The sequence below is a fragment of the Malurus melanocephalus genome, unplaced genomic scaffold (genome assembly GCF_030028575.1).
Source record: "Malurus melanocephalus ecotype Western Australia unplaced genomic scaffold, MMel_1.1 scaffold_2, whole genome shotgun sequence".
NCBI classification, from domain to species: domain Eukaryota; kingdom Metazoa; phylum Chordata; class Aves; order Passeriformes; family Maluridae; genus Malurus; species Malurus melanocephalus.
The window spans coordinates 4,319,724-4,333,346 of record NW_026623234.1 but is presented as its reverse complement, the minus strand read 5'-3'; the positions used below and the strand labels follow the sequence as shown (position 1 = coordinate 4,333,346).

The window sequence follows — 13,623 nt, the reverse complement described above, 5'->3', positions numbered from 1 at the left end:
AAGGCCACAATCAGCATGCCAGTGCTTGTTGTCATAAGATTTACTGGAAAACTCTTGAGACTGCATGCAAAACTGATTCCTCTTCATAAAATCAGCTGTACTTCCAGTGTGTGCTCCAGGGGTGAGGGAGAGACGGGCTTTGAGCTAAAGCAGTTGTTCACTCTTCCCCTCTAACTCTTGCTGTCCTTTCTTAACTCTCAGCTGCTGAAACTTGGCTCTGCTGATSTGGGAATAAACTGACACATCCTTGTATGAGCCAGCTGCAGAAAACTTTGTATTTTCGTGGCTGTTGTATTTGTTGTTTGATTAGATGTGTAGCCAAATAAACTTCTGGAGAGGGGACAAAAGTAACACTGGAAGTGGTACAAATATATCACAAGAAAGGATTTGCCCTTTTCAGCAGCAGTGTTGGYGCTGTGTTGCTGTTTCTGGTTATCAGATGAGTAAGGCAGCATTCACATCCATTGTCCACATATCCCCAGCCCTGTGATTCYCACACTGCTGTTTCAGCACGCTGTTTTACCAGGTGGTGAAGCATGCCGCAAAACTCACTTGGCGTGGAGGGGCAARGGTTTGTTTTCATCTTGATCAGCATCTTAATGTGTACAGACAGCTAGGCCAACAAGAAGGGGCTCTGAGGACAGGAGTAAACATGTAAAGCAGTTGTTGCTTAAGCCAGCGTTACTGATTAAGAATTGCCAGCTGAGTATGGGGCTGGTTTTGGGATCACTTCACATTGTCCAGTGTGGGCCAAGCTTTGATCTGTGCTTTTTAACCCTACTGAGTGTCAGTGAAAGACTACTGTCAGCTCTTTCTGCTCTCACCTTTTATATAGAAGAGCAGATGTTCAGTCAGCATATCAACTTTATTCTTAACACCCATGAGTCTCACTGGCAGCAGGCGAAAGATRTGCTTATGGGCTGGGATTGAGTGAAGGTAGTGCTAGCATGTGAGTACAGTCACTGTTTTTCTCCCTTGTCAGCAGGTTCCAAATGATGTGTGCTAGCCATCTGCATCTTGCCTAGTGAATGGAAATAGAAAGGGCCCAKAATGCATGATCCATAATAGACTCCTACTGTGGATGTTTTCTAGCATTTTTTGACATACATAGAAATGCATATATCCAGTGTATGACATGCTGTACAGGGTGTCTGCTTCTGTCTCATGTACCTGGATATTTAGAACTTGAAATGCTGGGATTTCGGAAAATTGGGAGACTCTGTGAAGTAAAAGTAGCATGCAGTTAATTTTGGTTCATTAGGAACTGGGGCAGAACAATACCAAAACTTGAGATCCTGTTTACCTTTTACTTACATGAACAGCTGAAATCGCCAGGAGGGCACATCCTGTGGTCCTGTGGCAGTGAGAGGTATACCTCTTAACGCTTCTAAAATTATTGCTAGTTTCCTGTTGTGTGCAGAATAATGCCCTGCATACTATAGGAAACAATTAAACATAATATGGAGTTGTTGGTCTCTGTGAATATAGAAGAGTCAGAATAAAAGCTAAGTGGCAGAAATGGCTTAGTCCATAAGCAGTTTATTTCATTGTTTGGTGCAGATATTTACAATMGAAGAGGAACTATAACTGATGCAAGTAAAGAACATTTAATTTTTTGTTATTTTTCTGTGTGGAGTTGAGCATCTTCAAAGAGCTTTCATTTCTTTAAACTTCACTGTCAYCTGAATGTCCCTACTTCTGAATCAGTATATTTTTCCATATCAAAAGAAAATTGTGGCAAATTCTATGTTTTAAATATGGATTTGTTCATGTGTGTAACCCTGCTAGCATCCTTAAAAATCTTCAGGATAAAATTCAGGGTTATTTTGAACAGGAAAGAAGGCAAAGGTTGGAAAAGATGCAAGTCTAAAGATAGCAATCCAGCCTTATTTCAATTCTTAATTTTTTCTCTCTGTGAAATTTCATTTTAATTCAGAATAGATAAATGGGTAGCTAGAAAACACCCTGAGGGTTGGACCTGCTCAAATATTCCCGCATTTCCTTCGTTAGAAAAGCTAAGGTCAAAAGGTTCGAAAAAGGAAAACACTTGGTGTTGGTTCCAACTGAGTGTAAAGACAAGTATCCATATGAACTATTCTGATTTCAAACATTTCCAGATTTGAATGTTCTGATAATTACATGAAGATGCTTTACATGCTCACTACAGAAGATGTGTCGAGTTTTCCTAATTCAAAGAGAAATATGTATGGAATGTGCTTTGTCTGTCTTCCTCATGGGTGGATACATGATTTAAGGGGAGTATTTCTTTATAGACATAGTAATTTCTTAATTTTAATTTTGTTTTCAGAACCTTGTGTTCAGCAGCCACTGTAAAGCAGTTACTGGCTATTCAGACCATGTCATTTATAGAAGGAGATCAGCTACCTCATGTGTACGATGCTGCCAGGTGACTGAGCTGCCGTCCTTCCTGTGCATAGCCAGTCCACGGGTAAGTCCAAGTTCAGCTGTAAATTATGTATTTTCTATTGTTTTAAATCTTGGTAGAATTGTGTCTTAGGAACAGAATGATCTATTGCTTTCTTTTGGTTGGGTAAAACTGTTGTGAGGATATCCTTTTGCTATGGTATTCAATAGTGGGCTTTTTTCGTAGGGGAAGTGACTGTAATATGTACTGAAGGGAAAAGGAAAGTTTTAAGATGCACCCAGCAGGAGTTGTTCTGAGAATTCACTTTCTCCTAATGTCTAAAGCAATTATAGAAGAGATTTTAAAGTTAATTATTCATTGATAATCCAAGAGGGAGGTTTAGGTATGATATAAACAGAACGAGGTGATTGTTTGGTCAGCTGATGGCAGAAAGGGGCTGGGAAGCAATGCTTTCCCTCTTGTGCTCCAGGACACCAAATTGCACTATATAGGGATTACTCAAGTTGTCATTTTCTAGGTCTTCTGGATACAAAGTGCTATTGCTTGGAGTTGTTCATCATCCATTAAATGAATTTTGCAATTAATTTAACTRAAGTTTCCTGAGCTGACACAAGAGAGCTTCCTACGTCTATGGCTATTGTATTCCATGTTGTTGAATCTTAACAAAGCTGKACAAAATACACTTCTATTACCAGACAATCCAGATGTTATATTCTTTACTCACTGTTGAAGTTRTTGCTGGAGGCCTTAGCAAATGATGTGCAATTATACTTTTGCATCTGGAGAAGCGTGCTTGCATCCGTAGGGTCCTGCATGGCAAGCAGGACCTTACAAATGCCAGCTCATGACCTACCTGCTGCTCAAGCTGAATGTATCTGTGTCAGCAGCTCTAGGGGCCMGGAATCCAGCTGAACTGCTCAAAGTCACATGTTACCTCCCAGTTACAATGTATTACCTGRTTTGGGAACAAGAGATTATTCTGAGAGTAAATTGTGAAAACCACTTTGCCTTCGGATTCCTTTGATTTGTCACTCTTTGTACMTAAATTTGTGTCATGGATGAAGAATATGCTGAGTTGCTCCCCTACAGCAGAAAGGGTGGAGAGGGGCTTAGAAAGCTGCATATGAAGGGAAAGGCAAGAAGAAATCGTATCTGACATTTGTTCTAGTGAATAAAAGTTATTTGTTTTGGCTTGGCTGGTGTATAAAAATTATTAAGTGTAAACATGGCTTTTTGTTTCTGGGAGTACAAAGACTTAATTTTACGCTTGTTAGAAGYTTTTAGCAGGAGTGTAGAAGACCAGAAAGAGTACATATGTTCCCAGAAATTATAGCCTTGTGTTTTTGTTTGACCTGGGATGAATTTTGGGAAGTTAATGGAGCAAATGCTAGAAATAGGGGAGCGTGTGTTTATGTAGCAGGTGTGGGAGAGGATCAGTCTTCTTTTTCCTATGCAGTTTTCCTGAGTGCAGACAGGTAGGTCTCAATCATGAAAAACTTAACTTGGAGGATGGGTCTTTCATTGTCTTTAGGAAGCTAATTAATTAAATTTTGGGTAATACTGTTTGGTTTGGTTTCAACAGATCTCTGACACACTGGAATACTGCATGAAGTAATTTTGGTCATCTCACAATGTCTGAAAGGTTAACTTTGCATGGAGATAACTGCAGGAAGCATTTTGCAATTGCCCTAACTAAACTAAGTTGTTTAATTTAAGGTGGAAATGCATTCATACATCCCTATCRCTGTATTTTTGATGTGTTTCTGAACCATGACTCTTAAAATCAGTTTGACAATATAGTGTTGACTGAGGAGAGTTTAGTACTAAGGACTGCTCTAGCTTTTATTATGAATAAAACCACAAAAACCTGTGGGGAAAAAAAAGTTGAAAAAATGCTTGCATTTTGAATATTTTGTATTTTCACAAAGGTCAGACGTGCTTGGACTGCAGGTGGCAGTGCAGGATAGCAGCAACTTTAAAAGTACCTTTTAGGTAGTGGAAATGTATTCAAAATCTTARCACAGTGGCTTTTACCTTGCAGYGTTTTGTGTGGCTGTGTGTAAGACCCATACATAGGTTTAAAAATAGCTCTTGGCATCTTGAAAAACTTCACCATTATTTAAAATACTTTSTATGCKTTTTTGTTGTTTTTTTTGTTATATACTATAACTGTGCTCATTAATCTGTTTAAACAATTGTTTGGCCCTTTTAAAGAGAAGTCTCTATGAGATTAATTTATTCTTATGAGAGAAATTCCCATAAAACTGGCCTGGACTGCAGTTTCAGCTAGGAAACCTTGCTTAACACCTATTACTTTGAGTTAGCTTACAAATAYTCAGACAGGTACAGCCAACATCTGAGATACCAGGCAGTTCCTGAGATATGGGTTGCTCTTTTTACCTTACAGTTCTAAGGTGCAGTGTTTTAAACTGGTGATATTGAAACTATTTATTGCTTATTATTTAGTTAAGCTGTTAAAATATTTTCATTTGCATGATACAATGTTGTATATGTTATTCCTAATGTGTGGCTGTTACATCACACCAGAGTAAGTTGGAACAAACATTTAAATCCCCTTCAAACATAGAAGCTTTTTATCTGTAATACAAAGATGGCTTCTTTTATTGCATTTAATGTTTCAGATATCCCATTATTAGGCTRATTCCTATCCCTACTCAATACTGCAGAAAGTCCACTGCTTACTGTTCACCGTGAAAACCTATAGGCTCTTRTACTTTTTATTCCTATGCAGCACCACTGCCTTTTTTAAATGTGAAAACTTTCACAAGCTTGATTTTTCTCATGTTCATTTTAATTTGTTACATTGTTTTTCATAGTCCTTTAGGGAATGTAATTTTGCATGCTGTTAGGATTCATGACAGTGTTTTTAATTTATATGACATTACACAGAGAATTTCTTTTCACTGTACTTCTGAAATAAAAGCAATGACTTCTAAAGTAGTGATATGTTTGCTTCTTATATTGATGAAGAAATTGTCACAGCATTTTCTAATTTCTCTGTTACTAGCCTGCACTGTAAGTCAATTGTCTTAATACTGAAATTTATTTTCATTTCATTGTAAGTTTATAAGACATTATGAACTCTTTAGATATTATGTAAAAGCTTCTGCTAGCTTTCTTTTGTGAACTTGGTCATAAATGGTTTTGTTAAACCCCAGAATGTTTTCCCTAAACAGACCTATTCAAAAAAGATAGAAGTTGGTAATCTGCCTTTTTTTTTAATTCTTGTGCTAGACAGTGAATTGTTCTGCTTTACATTTGTGTTAAAGTGTTGTGATTATGTTTATTTTGGGTCATCCTATTTAACTCTTGGTGAAGTATCTGAAGTTAAATCCAGCAGAGCAGTCTGTCCTGGTGTGTACCATGGCTCAGTTTTGTGTTTGACTGTTGTCCTTTACCATGATAAGAGAAGGCTGCGGATTGTACAAAGGAYAGCCTTGTCTGCTGGAACAGAGTTTGCTTGAGCACCTTACAGCCATGGCATTCAGCTGTTTGGCTCATTGCACCTTCCACTCTGTACAGATTTGGGTGGATGGGGTAGAACAGGGGGAATTAAACTGATGGAGCCATTCCAGAATAGCTCACATGGCATGAAATCACTCTTCCTGTGTTTTCAACATTGGTCTGTCCAGCTGGGTTGTATATACTGAAACAGGTAATAGGGCACAGGATTCATRGAATGCCACAAGAGAAAGAACACTGTTTCTGTGGCCCATTTCCATTCAAAGTAGCTGTAAAGCCCAAGAAATATGCTGCTCCAAAACAGACAGGGCTGGTTTTCTGTTCCTTTTCTTTTTCCCCTTTCTAATTTATGAATCTCTTAAATTTGAATTATCACATGAATTTCTGTTAAGGACAGTATGTGTCATTTCTGCTAATGAGATAAATACTAGATTGTGGAGGGCAAAACTAAAACAAATAAAAGAAATCTTGGCRAAAGGAAAGGTACAGCAAGGGTATTACTCTTCTAGCTTTTCTGTTGATTGTGTAGCATTTGGCACAAGGCATAGTCTATCAAAAGGCAGGTTTTCTTTGCCTGCTCGTTCATATGGTGTTTTTTTGTGGTGTGGAGAGATGTTGCATCTTTGCTTGGTTTAAGCCTAACCAAAGATTGTTTTTTGTTTCTACATTTCATAATGATTTGATTTTCAAAATCCTGTGGTAAGGCACCTGAACTGGGGATTTGGAGACAAGGTGAAATCTGAATCAGAATGTTCATTATCGTTATTCTTATTTGACTTGTAGGTAACAGCTGTGCCACTGGAGTTCTACTGCAATGACCGAAGTGCAGAATAYGAGCGCAGGGCACTAAGGGAAGGAGGAAGTCTGGAAGCAAAGCAGTGTGTACTCCATGGATCCCCTGAGCTAGCTGCTGACTGGCTGAAGCAGTGCTCCCAGTTCTTCCCAGAGCATCCAGGAGGGCTCTTAGGGATCAGGCCTCAGAATGGTTGGTCTTTCATCAGGATACCAGGTAAGTTTGGAGGCTGTAGCAGTGCAGAGATGAGATAAATAAGGAGRTCTGTTATATGGTGGTAATTTATGCTTGGTTATGGGCTTTTTGAGGGGTTGGGGGTGGTTGTCTTTGTTTTACCTTCTGTGTGAAAGTTAACCCTGGTATCTTAAAATATTTGGATCCTCTGTTTGAAGTAAATCTTTGATGGATACTGAAAAAGTCTAATACAGGTTTTTCTGATGCTTACAAACCTCTTTTCATGTCAGCCCTCCAAATTACGGWAAAGAGATAGGCCAGCTTACTAGAGTACAATCTGCACTCACAACCAAATACTATTTTGAGGCTGGAAATAGGAAGACTGCATGAAAAGTTAGACTCGTACTTGCCTCCTAGTGTGTTGGAAGAACTTCATACTGTCGTAAGAGATCTTTTATTGGTCTGCCTGGTGAAAAGAATAAAATTACTTGTAGCAATCTACCAAGTGAAGGATGGATGTGAGGACGAAGTTCAGAGGAAATTTGCCTGGAAAATAAGGCATGAGGGATTTACTGGATTTCAGTTAAAATGAAGAAGACTTACTCATATTTCCTCCTAAAGTGTGAAAAGGGTTCCAGTGTACCAGTAAAGTAAACATATTTAATTTTKTTCTTAGAATTAGAGACTAAAGTAATCCAAGATCTCACAGGGTTTGATTGCCAATACTACAGACTTTCATGGGCCAGACGTTCTCTASCTGTCGGAAGATGGTCCTGAGCAGCAAGCAGAATTCTGCAGAAAGTACTAGAGATCTGATAGATAGCCAAGAGGAAAAACAGCTTACACTGCCAGATGCAAAGTTATTCCCAGACCCTTTTGGGTCAAGGATGTTTGGCAGGGGAAGTTAGTACAGTAAAAGGAAAATGGCCTTTTGCTTGCTACGGTCCAGTTCAAGAAGGTACCTCATAATCGTTTGCAGTAATTTGAAGCAGATGCACGTTTGTACCTATGTAATAGAGAAACCATTTTTCATGAGCTTGCACTGGATTCATACTCAGTGATAGTTGATGATTTTATAGTTTCTTCATATACTCTTTTAATTGTTTGCCAGTTACTTGGAAAAAGGAAATGAATCTCTGTAGCAGAGAAGTATTGAAGGGATAAGTTAAAGTAGAAGGCATGGATGGAGAAATGCAGAAAAGTTGCTGATGCAGAAAGAGGCAGAGCTGCATTCTCTTGAAAATACTTTCATTTTTAGCTGGTGACTTAGTTATCAGCAAAAAATTTTAGAGGAATAAAATGAGGTACAAAAAGCTTGCAGGAGTGAGAGAATAGGTGCAAGGTTTGGCAAATTGTTGTCAAAGCACAACAGAATTTGGTTGAGAAGGAGGTTGATATGAATGTGTTGTGTAAAGCTGGCTTAATTTAAGAAATGTTGAAGCTAGAAGTGGGATAAAATAGTAGTTTTGTACAGCTGTGTTTTAATTAAGTGGAAAGTAGCATTCAAACATAAACTTACTCTAAGAGGAGAGGGTACACACCACAGCAGGAGACAGCTGTGTTCATAGGGGCAGAAACAGACATAGGGCTTTACAGAAAGTGAATGATGWGCTGAGGGAGCCTATTGCAAAGCTAAAGTCTGGCAAGTGTCAAATGGAATGGTAGCTGTGAAGGTCTGTGGCAAATAGGTGACAAGAAGAAAATGGGGACACCTCTCTCTCCTACACCCTGATCTATCCTCTCTCAGACTCAGCGTTCCCAGTACCCTGGCAGCAAGCTCAGCTGTGATCACTGTGGGAATCTCTTGAGGCTTTTCCTGTTCTTTGAAAGAAAAATGGTCCTGGATTAAATGGCAGGAAGTGTCTGAGTCCTTTTAGTATCGATAAAAAGCACCGGCCTCACTGGCTGTTTACTGTGAGAGCCAGCTAGCTCCTCGCTGACCCCATTGTGCCGTCAGGAGGGGAACCAGGGGTGTCAACTGGAACCCAGGCTTTATCTCTCTTTCCTCTGCTTTTTGCATGTCCAGAGGCACATTTTCTCATTCTGCAGAGAGYACTGAGACCAGCTACAGTCATCAGCCAGAGCTCCTGACCAGGGTTATTCTGAGTCATAATCATTTGTAACTATTCTTCCCAGGCCCACTGTATCCCCTTGTAGATAAATTATGTCCATATCCTTGCATGGCTGGTGGCAGTTGGGTTTCGTTTTTTTCAGACTGAAAGGTCTGGTTCCTTTTTCTTSTTTATTTCATACAGTACTGAAGAACCCAAAAATTGTTTTCTGGGGAAAGCTCTTTGACAGTACAATACAGGACCTCTATCTCCTGACTGACTTAAGATTTTAAAAGTTCCTTTTAAACAAAAATAATCCAAAGAATTTTTCTTTGGAAGTTGTTGCTGATCATTAAAATTTAAAAAAAAAATAGAATTGCAGATTTTGGAAATCCCATTTTAAAAAGTAGTAGATTATCTTTTCCTTGCCCTAGGTAAAAAAAAAGATTGAAATTGAAGTGAGGGAAACTAGAAGTGGAAGACAGTTCTTTTCCTCTTTTGAGTAATTGTGGTGTTTTCTTAAGATAATGTACGTTTTCTGTTACCACTTTCCAAAATTTGCCCTRTCAAGCACTAGGTGGCAGGCTTTCAGCATGGAAAAATACTTGAGCTTGGAAAACACAAKGGCATCAGGATAGCCTGCTTAAAGGAGGTGCCAGGTTAAGGACAAATGATTTTCTCCTCCAGCGATGATAAATCTTTTTTGGTAGTACTGTTGTGCTCTCCTAAAAAAACCCCAAAAATACTTTCTCATCAGTGCAGTCTGCTCTGCTGCTGAGATATTGAATGACTTATGAACTGTTAACGAGTTGCTAACTTTTCAGACCATCCGGAAATAAATTCTTTACTTATAATTTGCATTTCATTGCTATTTAAAAATAGTAGCTTACACAATGGAGACCTCAGGAGCCAKCAGCAAAGGACACGCATCATTTCCAGTTAGCAAAGCTTAATTTTACCTATTCATGCCTTTGTGAGAAAAACAGTAGCATTTTGCTTTTGGAAACTTGCTAATAGTTAATCTGATTCTGTCAGGACTGCCTTTTGAACAGACCGTGTTGGTTCCCTGAGTTTTCTTCCAGTCAGACGGCTTTTGGTTAATAATCAAGTTAGTTTGTCACTTATATCTGGACTTTTCATGTAGYTTCATTCAATTTAATTCATTCTGAAACAGCAAGCTGACCAATTAGAGTAAAAGCAGAATATGTCATGGTTGTATGSATAATTGAAGGAGATAACAACATTTTGTATAAAGAGTAAACACTGCTGTTGTGCAGAGGTTTTGGCTTCTGTAGGTGTATTTTGAAACCAAATAACTGTTAAGTCATTTTGCTTAATTGCCTAAGTTCAATATTTGCTTTTCCTTAGTAGAATGCAGGAAGCCTTATTGATTTATATGTAATTGAGATTGAATTCTGTTCTAGAGATGAGYGCATCATTACTCATTATATTGCACTTAGGACAAATGCCAGCCTGATGCATGGCCTTGAGTTTTCCTTGCAGTATTTTCTTGGCTTGGCTCTCCAGTTAATGGATTCCCTAAGGTAGCTGCTACCAGTTCAAGCAATGGTGTGGTACTTGCTCCTGGCAAAGCAGGATCATCACTGACAAAAGAAAGAGCAAAAGGGAGAAAAATAGTGACTAGATCGGCAGACAACCAAGAGAGAGCAGACTTGGCTTTTCTTGARTTCTTACCTAGTGAATTGCAGGTGCATGGCTTTCAAATTATCAAAGGAGAGAGCATTCACAACATTGATTTGTAAAGCAAGTGGAATAGCTAATAATTTTAAATATGGAAACTCACAAATTTTTGAATTTCAGAAAGGAAGACTGTTGGTTGCATCTTCTGATGTTATAATGTAGATCCCASTAACTCCAGCATCAAGTCCCTTTTTTATATTTAAGAGGATATTTTTGAAAGAGAACAGATGCATTCCTGCTCTTCTCAGCACGCCCATAGTTGTACTTGCAGGAATCACATGCTACTCTGTGCTACATCACTGCACACCTACCACATCACTTGGGTACTCATGGACTGTGTTGCCTGTTGTGCTTGTAAGATCTGTTCAGGTGGGCTGTTGTGTGAGCTGTCCTTCTCTCTTCCACACTAGTATGAACCTGGTTTTGGCTATATTAAAATGTATGGTGGTCAGATGATAGAATTAATTTCTCCATATAACTGTTTTAATTGGGATATTGGGCAAGACAGTTAACTGCTTTACAAGAAGCTGGATTTTCTTCAGCCCATGAGTTAATTCATTCTATGAAGCAGGAAGTGTGCAAAAGTGTTACCTGCTAGACATTAGAGAACATTACCTGCTAGACATGTTGAAAATACTTGGGTTCTCTGTTAGGCTGCACCATCTGCAGTTGCCAGCTTTCCGTTTTGGCTGTAAACCTAAGTTCAGACATCCAAAAGAATAGAGAAYCATCAATGGCCTTTCCAGCAGATAATTTTTTGGAAGAAAATTTCTCTTCATCCTCTTTCAACAGTAATGTATTGTTTACTGAAGTTTATGTACAGAATGTACAAACAGGAAGATCTCCTTCCTGAAAAATACTTCATGAGCAGCGCTGAAACAGAGAGGACATGAAGTATAAAATCTGAAGTGACTGAAAAGATTGCCATCTGGAAACATTTCTTAAACAAAACAAAAGAAAAAAAAGGAGAGGGCAGGGAAGAATAAGGCAGTGCTGTGAGGGGATTGTTGTTTTACAGTGACCTAGAGAACTGTTCTTCACTTTCTATGTTGATGAGGGGTTTGATCTGCAGAGGGTAAGTCTAAGGCTCAGCAGCAGGTAGCAGCAAATATACAAAGGACAGCATTTTCACGTGTGAAGTGGAAAATATTTCTTCAAGTGTCAAGATCTGGTTGATCTGGTCAGAATACAACCTTAAATGAGGGATACGGCTGTCCAGAAAAAGATTGGGTCCATGCTTGAGAGAAGATCAATCTATGATGGGATTTTGCCAGGTGGATATATATTCATATGCTCCTGTCCCAGGAAACAAAAGTTTTTGGTTTACATTGTGATTTTAAGTATCAGCCAGAAGGGATGTTGCAGTTTCTTCCATCATACYTCATTATTTCAGGGATTATAATGCAGTGAGGTGCTAGGAAAACTTAAAAGTTAACTTGTTGTTTGTGTCTGGGTTTGCTTTATTAGTTTCCTGTTTTTCTTCTATTTCTTTTTAGACAAAGAGAGTCTGATCACTGACAGTGGAAAACTTCATGCTCTTGATCTTCTGTTGACACGGCTGAAATCTCAAGGACACAGAGTTCTCATTTACTCCCAGATGACGCGGATGATTGACTTACTAGAGGTAGGAGAGCTATAGCTGACAGACAAATTATGAATATGGAAATTTAGCAACACTGTTTCGAAGAAAGTAATATAATTTGGATGCAGCAAACCTGATATGAAATTCCTATACCAGAGAATACCCAGTAAATGCATGAATATGAGAATATAAGAACTGCCATACAAAGTTAGACCTAAGGTCTGACCTGGTGTTCTAGTGATACCAGTGTATAACAGCAGATGGTATGGGGAAAATGGACAAGAATAGTGATACTGCACAGTTAGTCATTCAGTTTCTAGCAGTTTCCAGTTCAAGGGCTTTCTGAGCCAAATGTGCTTCCTGTAGACTCAGTAGTCCAACAGGGATTCTTCTTCCATGAAATTGTTCATTTGCCTCTTGACRCCCTATTAGGTGTTGTCATTTGCACTGCCCTGTGGCAAGGGGATACATGGCCTAATTATCCTCTTTCACTGGTTTTGAACTGCTTCATTTGGTGCCTACATACCCTTTTATTGGAAGGAAGAARGACAACAGTAGTAAATTTTACAGTGTTTATATTGTTTATAATTTCACAGACTTTTACTGTTTCCCTTTAACATCTTACTCCTCTGCAGAAGTCTGGTAAACATTAAGGGGTTCTCTAACATATGGGATAGGAAAGAAATTAGGAATGAAGTCATTACTCAAAATTTAAATACAGGCAGTCTGCCTCTGAAGAAAAAAAACTAAAATGATTATTTGATGAGCAGCCATGCCATCAAAGAGCTAGGATACTGTCTTTCTCCACAATGAATGGAARAGAAAAATTGAGAAGCCTGAATCAATAGCTGTCTAAGTCATGAGTTCTGTATGAACAGGAGTGTACTTTAAGGTCAGCAGTTAATAGTTCAATAACAAATCACAAGCTGAATTTTGTTTTTGCTACTGTGAGGAAAAACAGAACTTGCATGGTTGCAATTCTGTATTTTGGCACTTTGCCCAGCGTTGCTCTGTATGCCTCTTCTTTTGGCAAACATTGGACATGGTGTAGGTTTGTTGATGCCCTGCATTACACCATGAAGCTCATAAAGCTGAGTGTTTAGTGCTTCTGTCTTTTCTCTTAGCATTCCATTTTAAAGGCTTGTGAGCACACTGTTTTGCTATTCCACCTCCTGAATGTTCAACTTCACTTGTGTTTTATTACCCAAATAAGCCACCTACGAAGTTCTTTGCTTTTCTTTTTCCCCACCCAAGTAACAGAAGCTGAAGTTAAACAAGCTAAAAAGCAAGTGAGGACTCTATTAGTAAGAAAATCCTTGCAAAAGTTGTGTATCTGTAGATTCTTATTTTTCTCCTGATGTGTTAAAATATATCCCATCTGCCTACTTGAATATGAAAAAACATACRATGTCTTTTTTAACAGTATTTGGACTATATTACACTAAGTTAATCA

At 38.6% G+C, this 13,623-nt stretch overlaps 1 protein-coding gene across 2 annotated transcripts in view; it reads left to right on the top strand.

Moving 5' to 3' along the window:
- Positions 1-13,623, top strand: part of INO80 (INO80 complex ATPase subunit) — a 61,818-nt gene that overhangs the window by 34,544 nt on the left and 13,651 nt on the right. For both annotated transcript variants that reach the window (XM_057365567.1, XM_057365576.1), the window contains exons 25-27: positions 2,309-2,449; positions 6,653-6,878; positions 12,085-12,212. In XM_057365567.1, coding sequence (XP_057221550.1) covers positions 2,309-2,449; positions 6,653-6,878; positions 12,085-12,212 — 495 coding nt within the window. The remainder of the gene's footprint in view (positions 1-2,308; positions 2,450-6,652; positions 6,879-12,084; positions 12,213-13,623) is intronic.